At 44.5% G+C, this 12,876-nt stretch overlaps 1 protein-coding gene across 1 annotated transcript in view; it reads left to right on the top strand.

The window, feature by feature from the left end:
• Positions 1-12,876, top strand: part of LOC126458298 (apyrase) — a 171,865-nt gene that overhangs the window by 80,264 nt on the left and 78,725 nt on the right. The window contains exon 2 of the mRNA XM_050095242.1: positions 6,172-6,369. Within this exon, the coding sequence (XP_049951199.1) occupies positions 6,172-6,369 (198 nt within the window). The remainder of the gene's footprint in view (positions 1-6,171; positions 6,370-12,876) is intronic.

The raw sequence follows: 12,876 nt of genomic DNA, 5'->3' as shown, positions 1-12,876 counted from the left end.
CTCTATGAGCTTACTTTAATGTACAGGGTGATTCAAAAAGAAAGAACAGATTTCAGTTGTTTATTGCAGACAAACTGTGAAAGGTAGAAACACATAGCAGGTGTCAAATGGATAAAGGAAGGTTCAAAGTTTTGTGTTCATGCAGACACCATACCATACACTCAGTGTGAGCGCCATGCTTTGTTCGAGACACATCAAACCGGTAGTCCTTTTGCATTCCACACACGAATCAACAGGTCCCTATTTATTGAATCGACAGCTTCAACAATTCGATTTGTCAGCTCTTGAAGAATAGCTGCCATAGGTGGGACAAAGTCTCTGTCTTTTACACATCTCCACACAAGGAATTTGCAAGTTGTGGGATCTTGTGACGTGGGAGGCCCAAAACAATGAACAAGATCTTGTTCTCACCTCTTCCCGGCCAACGTTGTGTGATATTGTTAAGGTAACGCTGCACCTCTAGGTAAATGTGAGGCATAAAAAGGAAATCATTGGAATCTTCGTGAAGATGAAGAAACAACTAACTTTCCAACAGGTCCAGGTATGACATTCTGTCACAGTTTCTTCCGCAAATAAGGTAGGTGCAAGAAGTATTCAGTTTCTGTGAGTCTATTTCATCTTCGACGACGATCGTCCTTACAGGAGGTTTCACTTTTGAGAAAGAATCCGAGGAAAACAGAAGTAGGCCTAACAAAACTAAAACTGAAAGAACAAAAGTGGCAGTTCGTTTCAAACTGGTTATGTAAGATTAGCGAAGTTGACCGGAGGAAGAAATGATTAAATTCCTCGAATGGAATGTCATTTGGGGCTCCATACGCGGTGTGCGAAAAAATATATATTGTGATAGCTGAAACCCTGAAAAAATATCTAATGTTGAAAAATGGAGTCTTATATTTTACATACTGAACATGTAGGGAGGACTCAAATTTGTTTGCTAATTTCGTAAAAATTTAAAAAATGAGTCATACTAAATGTCTGTCTTTCTTGCTAAAGTTAAGAAAAATTTTGGTGGTACAGGGTAGAAGACCTGCTTGTAAATTATGCCACTTTACATCTCTCCGCCTATTGTGCTACAACTTTTAAATTGTAGGATATTTTAGAAGCTTGTGGCATATGTGTCTAAGAGAATGGTTTACACATTTAAATAATATGTTACACATTTAAACAATATATTTCAGCAAAACCATAAAAAAGCTTAAAGTGGTACAACTTATTAAACTTTAATGCCTTGGGAAAAGCGAATATAGGCAACTGTCGGTTTCAGAAACTGACCATTTCTCTGTGACCATTGTTTAGAAACGAGCTTTCAGAGTCAAAACTTATTGAAATAATTGCTATTCTTCAACGACATTTGGAAATATTTAATCAGATTGTTGCTTCAAGCACACGTGCACAGATTGAGTAAATACGAGAAAGTGTTGAGGTTTGTCCCACTTGCAGAAGACTCATCACCACTGGCACCAAGTGCTTTGCATTTATAGCACCTAGTTATGAACTTTAATAAACAATACGATACATAACCTTCTATGTAGAACTGTACACTTGAACTATTCTGCCTGGTTTCTGGTTTACTTGCATGGACACGTACGAACTTTAAATACCAAACAGAACGCAGTTTCGTGTGTTTTACGCAGATATTCCCAAAAAACGCAAATCTCATTTTTAGTACAGTCAGTATTTTCTAAGTGTGACACGTGCGAAATTTGTGTTTACATTAGTTTGTGGTTTGTACTCTGATATGAGAAGACACACAAACGTAAAAACAAAATTCAACTGTTGCAATTCTCAAACGCATCCGATGGTTCTCGCACAAATGTTACGCGTTTGCTGGAAGCATGGAGCAGTGTAACAGCAGCCACAGAGTAACATGTACAGTGTGTCTACAAAAACATCGACAAACCTTAGCGACAGGTTCCTTATACAGAAATAAGTAAAAAAGTCTACATAACATGGGCTCTAAGATGCATACCTTAAGAGGTATTAGTACTTGGTTACCTACGATACTACAAAACAGGTCTCTTCTACTGCAAGGTATTTGGTTTCCATATTTTAGGAGGAGGAAGTATTGACAAAAACAAGAAAAAGAATGTCCAGTAAACAAGGGGTCTAAAATCCATACATTAAGAGCTACGAGCACTTGTTCATATTCGCTAGTGTGAAACATGTCTCCCACTGAACAAGTGCTCGTAGCTCTTAATGTATGGATTTTAGACCCCTTGTTTACTGGACACTTTTTACTTGTTTTGGTATAAGGAATCTGTCCCTAAAGTTTTTTTGTGGGGGGGGGGGGGGGCGGGGAAGCAGGGAACACCGTGAATATCGGGTGGTTCCAAGATAACAGCAGAAATTGTCGTCGGACTCGTCCTTGCGTGGCTGGCAGCGGGCGGGACCCACGAGAAATATGGGCCGCCCAACGAAATTGCGACGTCACACTAGTCGGCTTGTCCGCCGCACTTTGCGAACGCTAGCCTCCGTGCACGTCCCACGGGCAATCAGTATACAGGGTGAGTCACCTAACGTTACCGCTGGATATATTTCGTAAACCACATCAAAGACTGACGAATCGATTCCACAGACCGAACGTGAGGAGAGTGGCTAGTGTAATTGTTTAATACAAATCATGCAAAAATGCACGGAAGTATGTTTTTTAACACAAACCTACATTTTTTTAAATGGAACCCCGTTACTTTTGTTAGCACATCTGAACATATAAACAAATACGTAATCAGTGCCGTTTGTTGCATTGTAAAATGTTAATTACATCCGGATATATTGTAACCTAAAGTTGACGCTTGAGTACCACTCCTCCGCTGTTCGATCGTGTGTATCGGAGAGCACTGCAACATACATCGCGTTTCTACAGAATGATCTGCCAACGTTGCTTGAAAATGTCCCACTGGAAACGCGTCGACGTATGTGGTATCAGCATGATGGTGCACCTGCACATTCCGCAATTAACACTAGGCTGACCCTTGACAGGATGTTCGACGGGCGTTTCATAGGACGTGGAGGACGCATAAATTGGCCAGCCCGTTGTCCTGATCTTACACCTCTGGACTTCTTTCTGTGGGGTACGTTAAAGGAGAATGTGTACTGCGATATGCCTACAACCCCAGAGGATATGAAACAGCTTATTGTGGCAGCCTGTGGCGACATTACACCAGATGTACTGCGGCGTGTACGACATTCATTACGCCAGAGATTGCAATTGTGTGCAGCAAATGATGGCCACCACATTGAACATCTATTGGCCTGACATGTCGGGACACACTCTATTCCACTCCGTAATTGAAAACGGAAACCACGTGTGCACGTGTACCTCACCCCTCATGGTAATGTACATGTGCGTCAGTGAAAAAGACCAATAAAAAGGTGTTAGCATGTGGACGTAATGTGCTGTTCCAGTCTCTTCTGTACCTAAGGTCCATCACCGTTCCCTCTGGATCCCTACGTAATTCGATGCTCTCCGATACACACGGTCGAACAGCGGAGGAGTGGTACTCAAGCGTCAACTTTAGGTTACAATATATCCGGATGTAATAAACATTTTACAATGCAACAAACGGCACTGATTACATATTTGTTTATATTTTCAGATGTGCTAACAAAAGTAAAGGGGTTCCTTTTAAAAAAACGTAGGTTTGTGTTAAAAAACATACTTCCGTGCATTTTTTAATAGTTTGTATTAACCAATTACACTAGCCCCTCTCCTCACGTTCGGTCTGTGGAATCGATTCGTCAGTATTTGATGTGGTTTACGAAATATATCCAGCGGTAATGTTAGGTGGCTCACCCTGTATAATAGAAAAGGTACTCAGTAAAGGTCTGAACTTTGTCGTTTGCTATCGCCAGCTTGCGCGAATTTAAACGCGCAGGCAAAAATTATTAAACTCGCCTGAAACAGTTGCTCGCTCCCGTCGGAGACCGCTGCTGTCACTTGTAAGACCTTAATGTCACAGGCTGCCTTCTCGTGGGGCCTCTGTTGTCGCGGGCTCTGTATCTTCGGCTATGGCCAAATGTGGCGTGCCTGTTTCCGGCTAGCATTTGGCTTGTGAAAACTGTGCAACATAGTGCCGAGTCTTACTCTTGCAGTGCAATTCTTAAGCGATTTGCACACTAATAACCCTCCTGCCTCTAGCAGACCAGTGGCTGTTGATACGTCGCATCCCCACTATACCATCCTCTCGTGGGCTCACTCGTCCACCTCCGAGCGCCGGCACGGTAGCTCAGCGTGTTCCGTCAGAGGGCTGCCTGCTCTCTGTAATAAACAAACTGAGTTAATAAATCAACGATCAACTTGAACGGATGTCTTGTGGTGACGTCCGCCCAAACCAAACGCAACGAACTATATCGAACAAAAAAAGAAATAAAAAAGAAAAAGCTGAGCGGTCAGAGTAGCTGACTCCCAGGTAGGGGAGGGGTGGCAATGGTTAAATTCCCACCTGGGTGAGACATTTTTTTTATCTGCTCAAGGGGTGTTGTATTGTCCTCATCATCATTTCCTCAGCACCGAGGCGCAAGTGAAGTGGCCTCAAAAAGACATCCACCAGGCCACCGAACAACCGCAAATGGGTCCCCCGGCCAATGATGCCACACCGTCACTTCATTTAACTTCCACACTCAGTCTCGCTCCATAATTTAATTCTAGCAATTATGTAATTTGACCTACTAGAGGTTCCATTCACCACAGAAAGTCATTCACATAACCGTTTTGGGCTGTCTGTCTACAATTGACAAGGGGAGGCCACGACGTTAGGTTCACGGATTTACAACAACTCTGTACACTTTTAGTAGTTGATTAGGAAAACAAAATGTGGAAGTAGTAAGGTGTACTACTTAGGCGATTTCGAGAAAATTGCAAGTAATTTTTACGCATCAGTGATGCACTGGTACATTGCAATCCTGAGCACGAGATGACAGCGGCCCTGCAGTTAGCGTTCAAGCTCCGTACTCAACACTAGTCATATTATTTCGTACATATTACATTTGAAAGGTAATATGATCAAAACAAAAGTGTAGCTGAACGAACTTTTATTGAATTTCCAATGTTATTTGCTTGTTATTGCTGATTTTTATTATCACACCAAACAATATATTTATAACTAGCGACAAGTAAACGACAAAACCCATAAAGATTTCCTGAAAATGAATGCCTTTAGTGATTTCCGATAATTGCATTCCACCTGGACGCTTCGATCTGCAGACACAGATTTCAAGGACGAGGGACGGGCTTGGAAAGCCCAAGCCAAACATCGATAAATAAAGGTGTAAATAACTTTATTCAGTAATACAAAGAATAACACGATGGCAGAATATGAAGATGACGTACGATTAATCCTCGGATGTGATTTCGACTCTACAAGTTGCATTATGATACTTGTTATTAAGACACTAAAAACGTCAATTATAACGGCATTTGCTATATCGAATGAGTGCAATTTTCCCGCATGTATAGGAAGTCTTGAGAGTTTCTAAGGAAAAACAAAGTTCGCTGAAGTTTTGAAAAATTTCTCTTTCTTCCGATAATTTGGGTGCAGCATGATACTTACGTGAATATCGGTGCCGAAAATTGGCAATGCACGATTGAATGTATTTCAATAGCACCTTCACGCGAAGCAATTTCGCGTTCATTGTCAAGCAGATATGAACAAGCCTCAAGGCACTTGATAAAGATTTTACTCGCCTATAGAAAAGAAGTTGGCACATATTTATAACAATGAAATTAGTAAAGGGTCAAATAACATTGGAAAGTCAATAAAATTTCATGCAAATAAACGTGTATTTTCATCATATTACCTTCCAGATGTAGTATGACTTGTGTTGCGTATGGAGCTTGAACGGTGACCTCATGACGGTGCCAGCTCGTGCTCATGGCGGCAACGCACCGGTACGTCATTAAAGCGTAAAACTTCACCTACATTGTAAGCCTTACTACTTGCACATTGTTTTCTCCTAACGGACCATTAAACACGTACAAAGTTTGAAGTAAATCTGTGACCACAAAATCTTAGTGTTCCCTTCTGAGAATAAGCTGATCAATTGTTACCCTTTTACGATGTATGTAGGAGCTGCTGCCATCGTCCTATTTTGGTGCAGAGCTCTAAGTATGTCACTGGACTGTCGTGCTCGCCGTAGTTGTTTCCTCGCTGAGACGCTTCCCCCTTCCCACAGACGCTGGGCAACCACGAGTTCGACGACAAGATCGCCGGCCTGGTGCCCTTCCTGGACAACATCAACTTCCCGATGGTGGTGGCCAACCTGGACATATCGCAGGAGCCGCGCCTCACCGGCAAGTTCAACAAGTCCGTGGTGATCGAGAGGGGCGGCCGGCGCATCGGCATCGTCGGCTACATGCTCAGGAGCACGCCGGTGAGTGGACGCACACCATTTACTAGTAAACAGCCGTGAATGTACTCAGTCCCACTTGAATGGAAGTGGTCAAGTAACTGCCACGATCGCTGAAATCACTTAATCATATAGATAACCAGTTTTGGCATTTCTCTATAGACTAAGCAGATTCAGAAGGATGTAGGTTGCAGTAAGTACTTGGAGATGAAGAAGCTTGCATAGGATAGGGTAGCATGGAGAGCTGCATAAAACCAGTCTCAGGATTGAAGACCACAACAACAACAACAACAACAACAACTGTTGCCATCTTCGGATCTGCAAAAGATGGAAATGAAAATGGCAGGCTACAGCAAGTAACGTAACAGCATACACAATTCTGTCCAAGATTTGTAATACGTCGAATAACAACGTACCTATGTTTACAAGACTGCACAGTCTTCTCCTTCAGTACAATAACTGGTGCTATGCGATGTATACCCGTGTTGATGTCGAGAGCTATTACTATATGTCGGCAAGTTAGTTTTAAAATAACAGCTACGCACATAAATGATGTTGCATCGATTACAAGCAGTGACATTCGTCACTACTTTACAACTAAGAGCTCCCAGCATAAACATTCTTAGCGATATACACTCCTGGAAATGGAAAAAAGAACACATTGACACCGGTGTGTCAGACCCACCATACTTGCTCCGGACACTGCGAGAGGGCTGTACAAGCAATGATCACACGCACGGCACAGCGGACACACCAGGAACCGCGGTGTTGGCCGTCGAATGGCGCTAGCTGCGCAGCATTTGTGCACCGCCGCCGTCAGTGTCAGCCAGTTTGCCGTGGCATACGGAGCTCCATCGCAGTCTTTAACACTTGTAGCATGCCGCGACAGCGTGGACGTGAACCGTATGTGCAGTTGACGGACTTTGAGCGAGGGCGTATAGTGGGCATGCGGGAGGCCGGGTGGACGTACCGCCGAATTGCTCAACACGTGGGGCGCGAGGTCTCCACAGTACATCGATGTTGTCGCCAGTGGTCGGCGGAAGGTGCACGTGCCCGTCGACCTGGGACCGGACCGCAGCGACGCACGGATGCACGCCAAGACCGTAGGATCCTACGCAGTGCCGTAGGGGACCGCACCGCCACTTCCCAGCAAATTAGGGACACTGTTGCTCCTGGAGTATCGGCGAGGACCATTCGCAACCGTCTCCATGAAGCTGGGCTACGGTCCCGCACACCGTTAGGCCGTCTTCCGCTCACGCCCCAACATCGTGCAGCCCGCCTCCAGTGGTGTCGCGACGGGCGTGAATGGGGCGACGAATGGAGACGTGTCGTCTTCAGCGATGAGAGTCGCTTCTACCTTGGTGCCAATGATGGTCGTATGCGTGTTTGGCGCCGTGCAGGTGAGCGCCATAATCAGGACTGCATACGACCGAGGCACACAGGGCCAACACCCGGCATAATGGTGTGGGGAGCGATCTCCTACACTGGCCGTACACCACTGGTGATCGTCGAGGGGACACTGAATAGTGCACGGTACATCCAAACCGTCATCGAACCCATCGTTCTACCATTCCTAGACCGGCAAGGGAACTTGCTGTTCCAACAGGACAATGCACGTCCGCATGTATCCCGTGCCACCCAACGTGCTCTAGAAGGTGTAAGTCAACTACCCTGGCCAGCAAGATCTCCGGATCTGTCCCCCATTGAGCATGTTTGGGACTGGATGAAGCGTCGTCTCACGCGGTCTGCACGTCCAGCACGAACGCTGGTCCAACTGAGGCGCCAGGTGGAAATGGCATGGCAAGCCGTTCCACAGGACTACATCCAGCATCTCTACGATCGTCTCCATGGGAGAATAGCAGCCTGCATTGCTGCGAAAGGTGGATATACACTGTACTAATGCCGACATTGTGCATGCTCTGTTGCCTGTGTCTATGTGTCTGTGGTTCTGTCAGTGTGATCATGTGATGTATCTGACCCCAGGAATGTGTCAATAAAGTTTCCCCTTCCTGGGACAATGAATTCACGGTGTTCTTATTTCAATTTCCAGGAGTGTATAACAGATCGCAGAATGGTGGTACATTGCACTAAGGCTACTATCCCATATAATTACATACGCCTAAATTATTATCATAATATATACGCCAAATCAGTATTCTGCAGTTCTAAAAAACTCTCTGTGAAATCGTGTCCAACATCAAAAAAACATAATTCATACATAAAAACCGTTTTATACCATTTGTAATTTTTTATCCATTTTATAACAATTCTTAAAAACCATAACCAAAATTGGTCTTAAGGATTTTTGGTAAAAATGTTTCTTAACATTATGATGATGTCGACACTAGCCGTATTCTGTTACATGATGGTATTTTTGACATTATCCATCTAGGGTAGATATCACGTGAACATGTTGTTCTAGCACAGACAGTGAGCTGGTAATGCTAGATGTGGGTCTCACTTTAAGAGCGATTTCAGTCTCATATGCTGTAATGGGAAGAGTGTTCAGCTAAATAGTAGATGATGAGATTGCACATAGGCGTGACGTGATGAAATTTCACCTAGACCTTGAGCAACAACACGTAAACATCGTAATTGAGAAGGCAGTATTCTGTTATGATGACAGTTTTGACATTAGTTACCTAGGGTGAATATCACATGAACATATTGTTCTAGCACAGGCAGTGAGCTGGTAATGCTAGATCTGGGGCTCACTTTAAGAGCGACTGCAATCCCATATGCTGTAATAATTGTACAATCGTTATATTAAATACTGGAAGAGTGTTCAGCTAAATAGTAAGTGATGAGATTGCACATAGGAGTGACGTGATGAAAGGCCTCGATCGACAACACGTAAACATCGTAATTGATAACAAAAGCACAAACATTAAATAACTCCGTCGTTGGTATATTTTTAGAATGTATAGTATTCTTGTGATTCTTCAAGTTTCCAGGAGTACTGAGTATTCTATGAGGGTTCGGGATTGCAGCCGAATCATGTTGACTACTTGCCACAATATTTTAGGCTGGCAACCGTCCACCCATCTTCAGGTGAGTTTCCACCACAGTGCCGGCCGGAGTGGCCGAGCGGTTAAAGGCGCTACAGTCTGGAACCGCACGACCGCTACGGTCGCAGGTTCGAATCCTGCCTCGGGCATGGATGTGTGTGATGTCCTTAGGTTAGTTAGGTTTAAGTAGTTCTAAGTTCTAGGGGACTTATGACCACAGCAGTTGAGTCCCATAGTGCTCAGAACCATTTGAACCATCCACCACAGTGGCGGAAACTCACCTGAAGATGGGCGGACGGTTGTCAGCCGAAATATTGTGACAAGAAGTCAACATGATCCGGCTGTAATCCCGAAACTTCACGGAATATACAATATTCTTGATGAAATATCGTAACAGTGTCTGTAGATACCGAGCTACTCCTGGTTCTATTAAAATCATCCAACATATGAATACTATTAAATGCGCAAAGAGAGCTTTTAAGTGGTTGTATGCTGTCATATTGTTTGTGATATTGTATGAAAAAAAATATATTTTCCATACAAGTGTATTTGTCTATGAATATCCTAATCGTGTTACTTTATCAAAATCTGGAATCATCACACTGTCAAGTCCTCATACCTGTGGGACACTGTAATTGTGATTCGAAGCTGACATTTTCTTTCCTTGGTCAGTAAAGTTCTGTAAACATTGATCAGTGACTTCCCTGTGTCGATGTGAGCGACACATCAGTGAAGGGGTGGCGGTGAGGAGAGTGGAGCCCGTTTTGTTACAACTCCTTCGAGGAAAAAAGCACCTCATCGTAGTTGTAATTTGCAGCTCAAGGCTGCAGCCAGAAGTATTAATTCATTTATTATAACAAAAGAGATCACGTTTCCTACACACGGCGTCAGTTACGATACCTGTACAGCCGTATATAATGCGTATTTGACCGTTAGATGTTATGAGAGTCAGACATTTCTGTATAAGAGGAGGCAAGTAGTATTGTGTTGTCAAGGGGTGCAGCTTTCTCTGGACGTACAGACGTCCTCCCCGTGCAGGAGCCACAGCCGGATATGTCAGCTCAAAGAACAACCCAAGATTGCAGTTTACTTGCAAAATGTTGTCACCTCGTTACCTTACAGCCCTCAGGAAATGAGCGTTGGGGGTAAGAGGTGCACACGCGGTTGAGGCCTTCCTCTGACTTGTTGTAAACTATCAGATACGTATGGCTGTGGTCAGAGATTGTTCAGAGCAGTGCTGTGTTTCTGTTGCTGTGAATGAAAGGCAACCTAATCTTTTCTCACAGAAAATCCTCATTCCCACGGATGCAGGCTAACAAGCAGGTTTCAGATTTGGTTGAAAAGGTTCGACGTTCTGTCGGACTGTAGATTATTAACAAAGAAGCGATTCTCAAGTATGAGTCTGGCTCCAAGACTTTTTAAGTAATGGAACCCAGTACTTTGCCTGGAAAGCGAGTGTTCATCAATGACAAAAGCAATGTTGTGAGTTTCACATGGTAGTGTGATGTAGCCTCTCCTTTTGTAGGGAAGAGAAACGTAAACTATCTGGCGGATAGGGGGAGCACCATTTTGAGACGTTTACTGATGACGCTGAAGTCTACGGGAAATAGTCTTTGAGAGTCATTAGGGGGCATCAGGATAACTTGGACGGATCTTCCGTATGGTGCGATGAATTTTACCTTTCTTTGAAACTGGATAAGTATAAGTTAATGTAGACTGGCAGGAGAAACATTCATGAACTGTAACAGTATTAAAGGTATGCTACTTTACTGAGTCACGTAGATTAAATATGAGGGCGCAACGTCGTGAAATGATACTAGCTGCAAGGAGCGCGTAAGGTCAGGCGTATGAAATACTGTGGTTTGTATGGAGAGTTGTGGGAAACTGCAGCATTCTTGGCCACTGATCGATTGCTTGGGACCTGCCCAGCTCGAATTAAAGCAATACATTGAAGCCATTCAGAGGCGTGCTGTTTAATTTGTTACCGGTGGTCTTAACAGGGATAAGAAAAGGCTCCTTCGAGGGAAAAGGATCATTATTTTGTGAAACGTTGTTGAGGAAGTGTACAGAGCAACACGGTCGAATCGCATTAATGTAACCGCTGTCAGAAGGCTGAGTAACCACCTTTTAAAGCGCAGACGTGCAGGAAGAAACACAGTGAGATTCTGGACGGTACTAAGTTTCACAGTTCATGATCCATGGTGGTCCTGATCGTAACGGTCCCACAGATTCTCAACTGGATTGAATCCGAGGGGGTTCTGTGATCAGAGGAATAAGGTAAACTCATCCTGGAGCTCTTCGAACCACGCGCGTAAACTGCGAGCTGTTTGACACGCTGCACTGCCCTGCTGGTAGTTGGCATCATGCTGAGGAAAAACAAAATGCAGAGGTTGACACGATCCTAAAGTAAACTACTGGCCATTAAAATTGCTACACCAAGAAGAAATGAATATGATAAACGGATATTCATTGGACAAATATATTATACTAGAACTGACATGTGATTACATTTTCACGAAATTTGGGTGCACAGATCCTGAGAAATCAGTACCCACAACAACCACCTCTGGCTGTAATAACGGCCTTGATACGCCTGGCCCTAGAGTCAAACAGAGCTTGGATGGTGTGTACAGGTACAGCTACCCATGCAGCTTCAACACAATACCACAGCTCATCAAGAGTAGTGACTGGCCTATTGTGACGAGCCAGTTGCTCGGCCACCATTGACCAGTCGTTTTCAGTAGGTGAGAGACCTGGAGAATGTGCTGACCAGGGCAGCAGTCGAACATTTTCTGTATCCAAAAAGGCCCGTACAGGACCTGCAACATGCGGTCGTGCATTATCATGATGAAATGTAGGATTTCGCAGGGATCGAATGAAGGGTAGAGCCACGGGTCGTAACACATCTGAAATATAACGTCCACTGTTCAAAGTGCCCTCAATGCGAACAAGAGGTGACCGAGACGTGTAACCAATGGCACCCCATACCATCACGCGGGGTGATACGCCAGTATGGGGATGACGACTACAAGCTTCCAATGCGCGTTCAGCGCGATGTCGCCAAACACGGATACGACCATCATGATGCTGTAAACAGAACCTGGATTCATCCGAAAAAATGACGTTTATGCCATTCGTGCACCCAGGTTCGTCGTTGAGTACACCATCGCAGGCGCTCCTGTCTGTGACGCAGCGTCAAGGGTAACCGCAGCCATGGTCTCCGAGCTGATAGTCCATGCTCGTGCAAACGTCGTCAACTGTTCGTGCAGATGGTTGTTGTCTTGCAAACGTCCCCATCTGTTGACTCAGGGATCGAGACGTGGCTGCACGATCCGTTACAGCCATGCGGATAAGATGCCTGTCATGTCGTCTGCTAGTGATACGAGGCCGTTGGGATCCAGCACGGCGTTCCGTATTACCCTCCTGAACACACCGATTCCATATTTTGCTAACAGCCACTGGATCTCGACCAACGCTAGCAGCAGTGTCGCGATACGATAAATCGCAATCGCGATAGGCTACA

The sequence above is a fragment of the Schistocerca serialis genome, chromosome 2 (assembly GCF_023864345.2).
Source record: "Schistocerca serialis cubense isolate TAMUIC-IGC-003099 chromosome 2, iqSchSeri2.2, whole genome shotgun sequence".
Lineage (NCBI taxonomy): Eukaryota > Metazoa > Arthropoda > Insecta > Orthoptera > Acrididae > Schistocerca > Schistocerca serialis.
The sequence above is the reverse complement of the archived record's forward strand: the minus strand, read 5'-3'. Positions and strand labels throughout refer to the sequence as shown.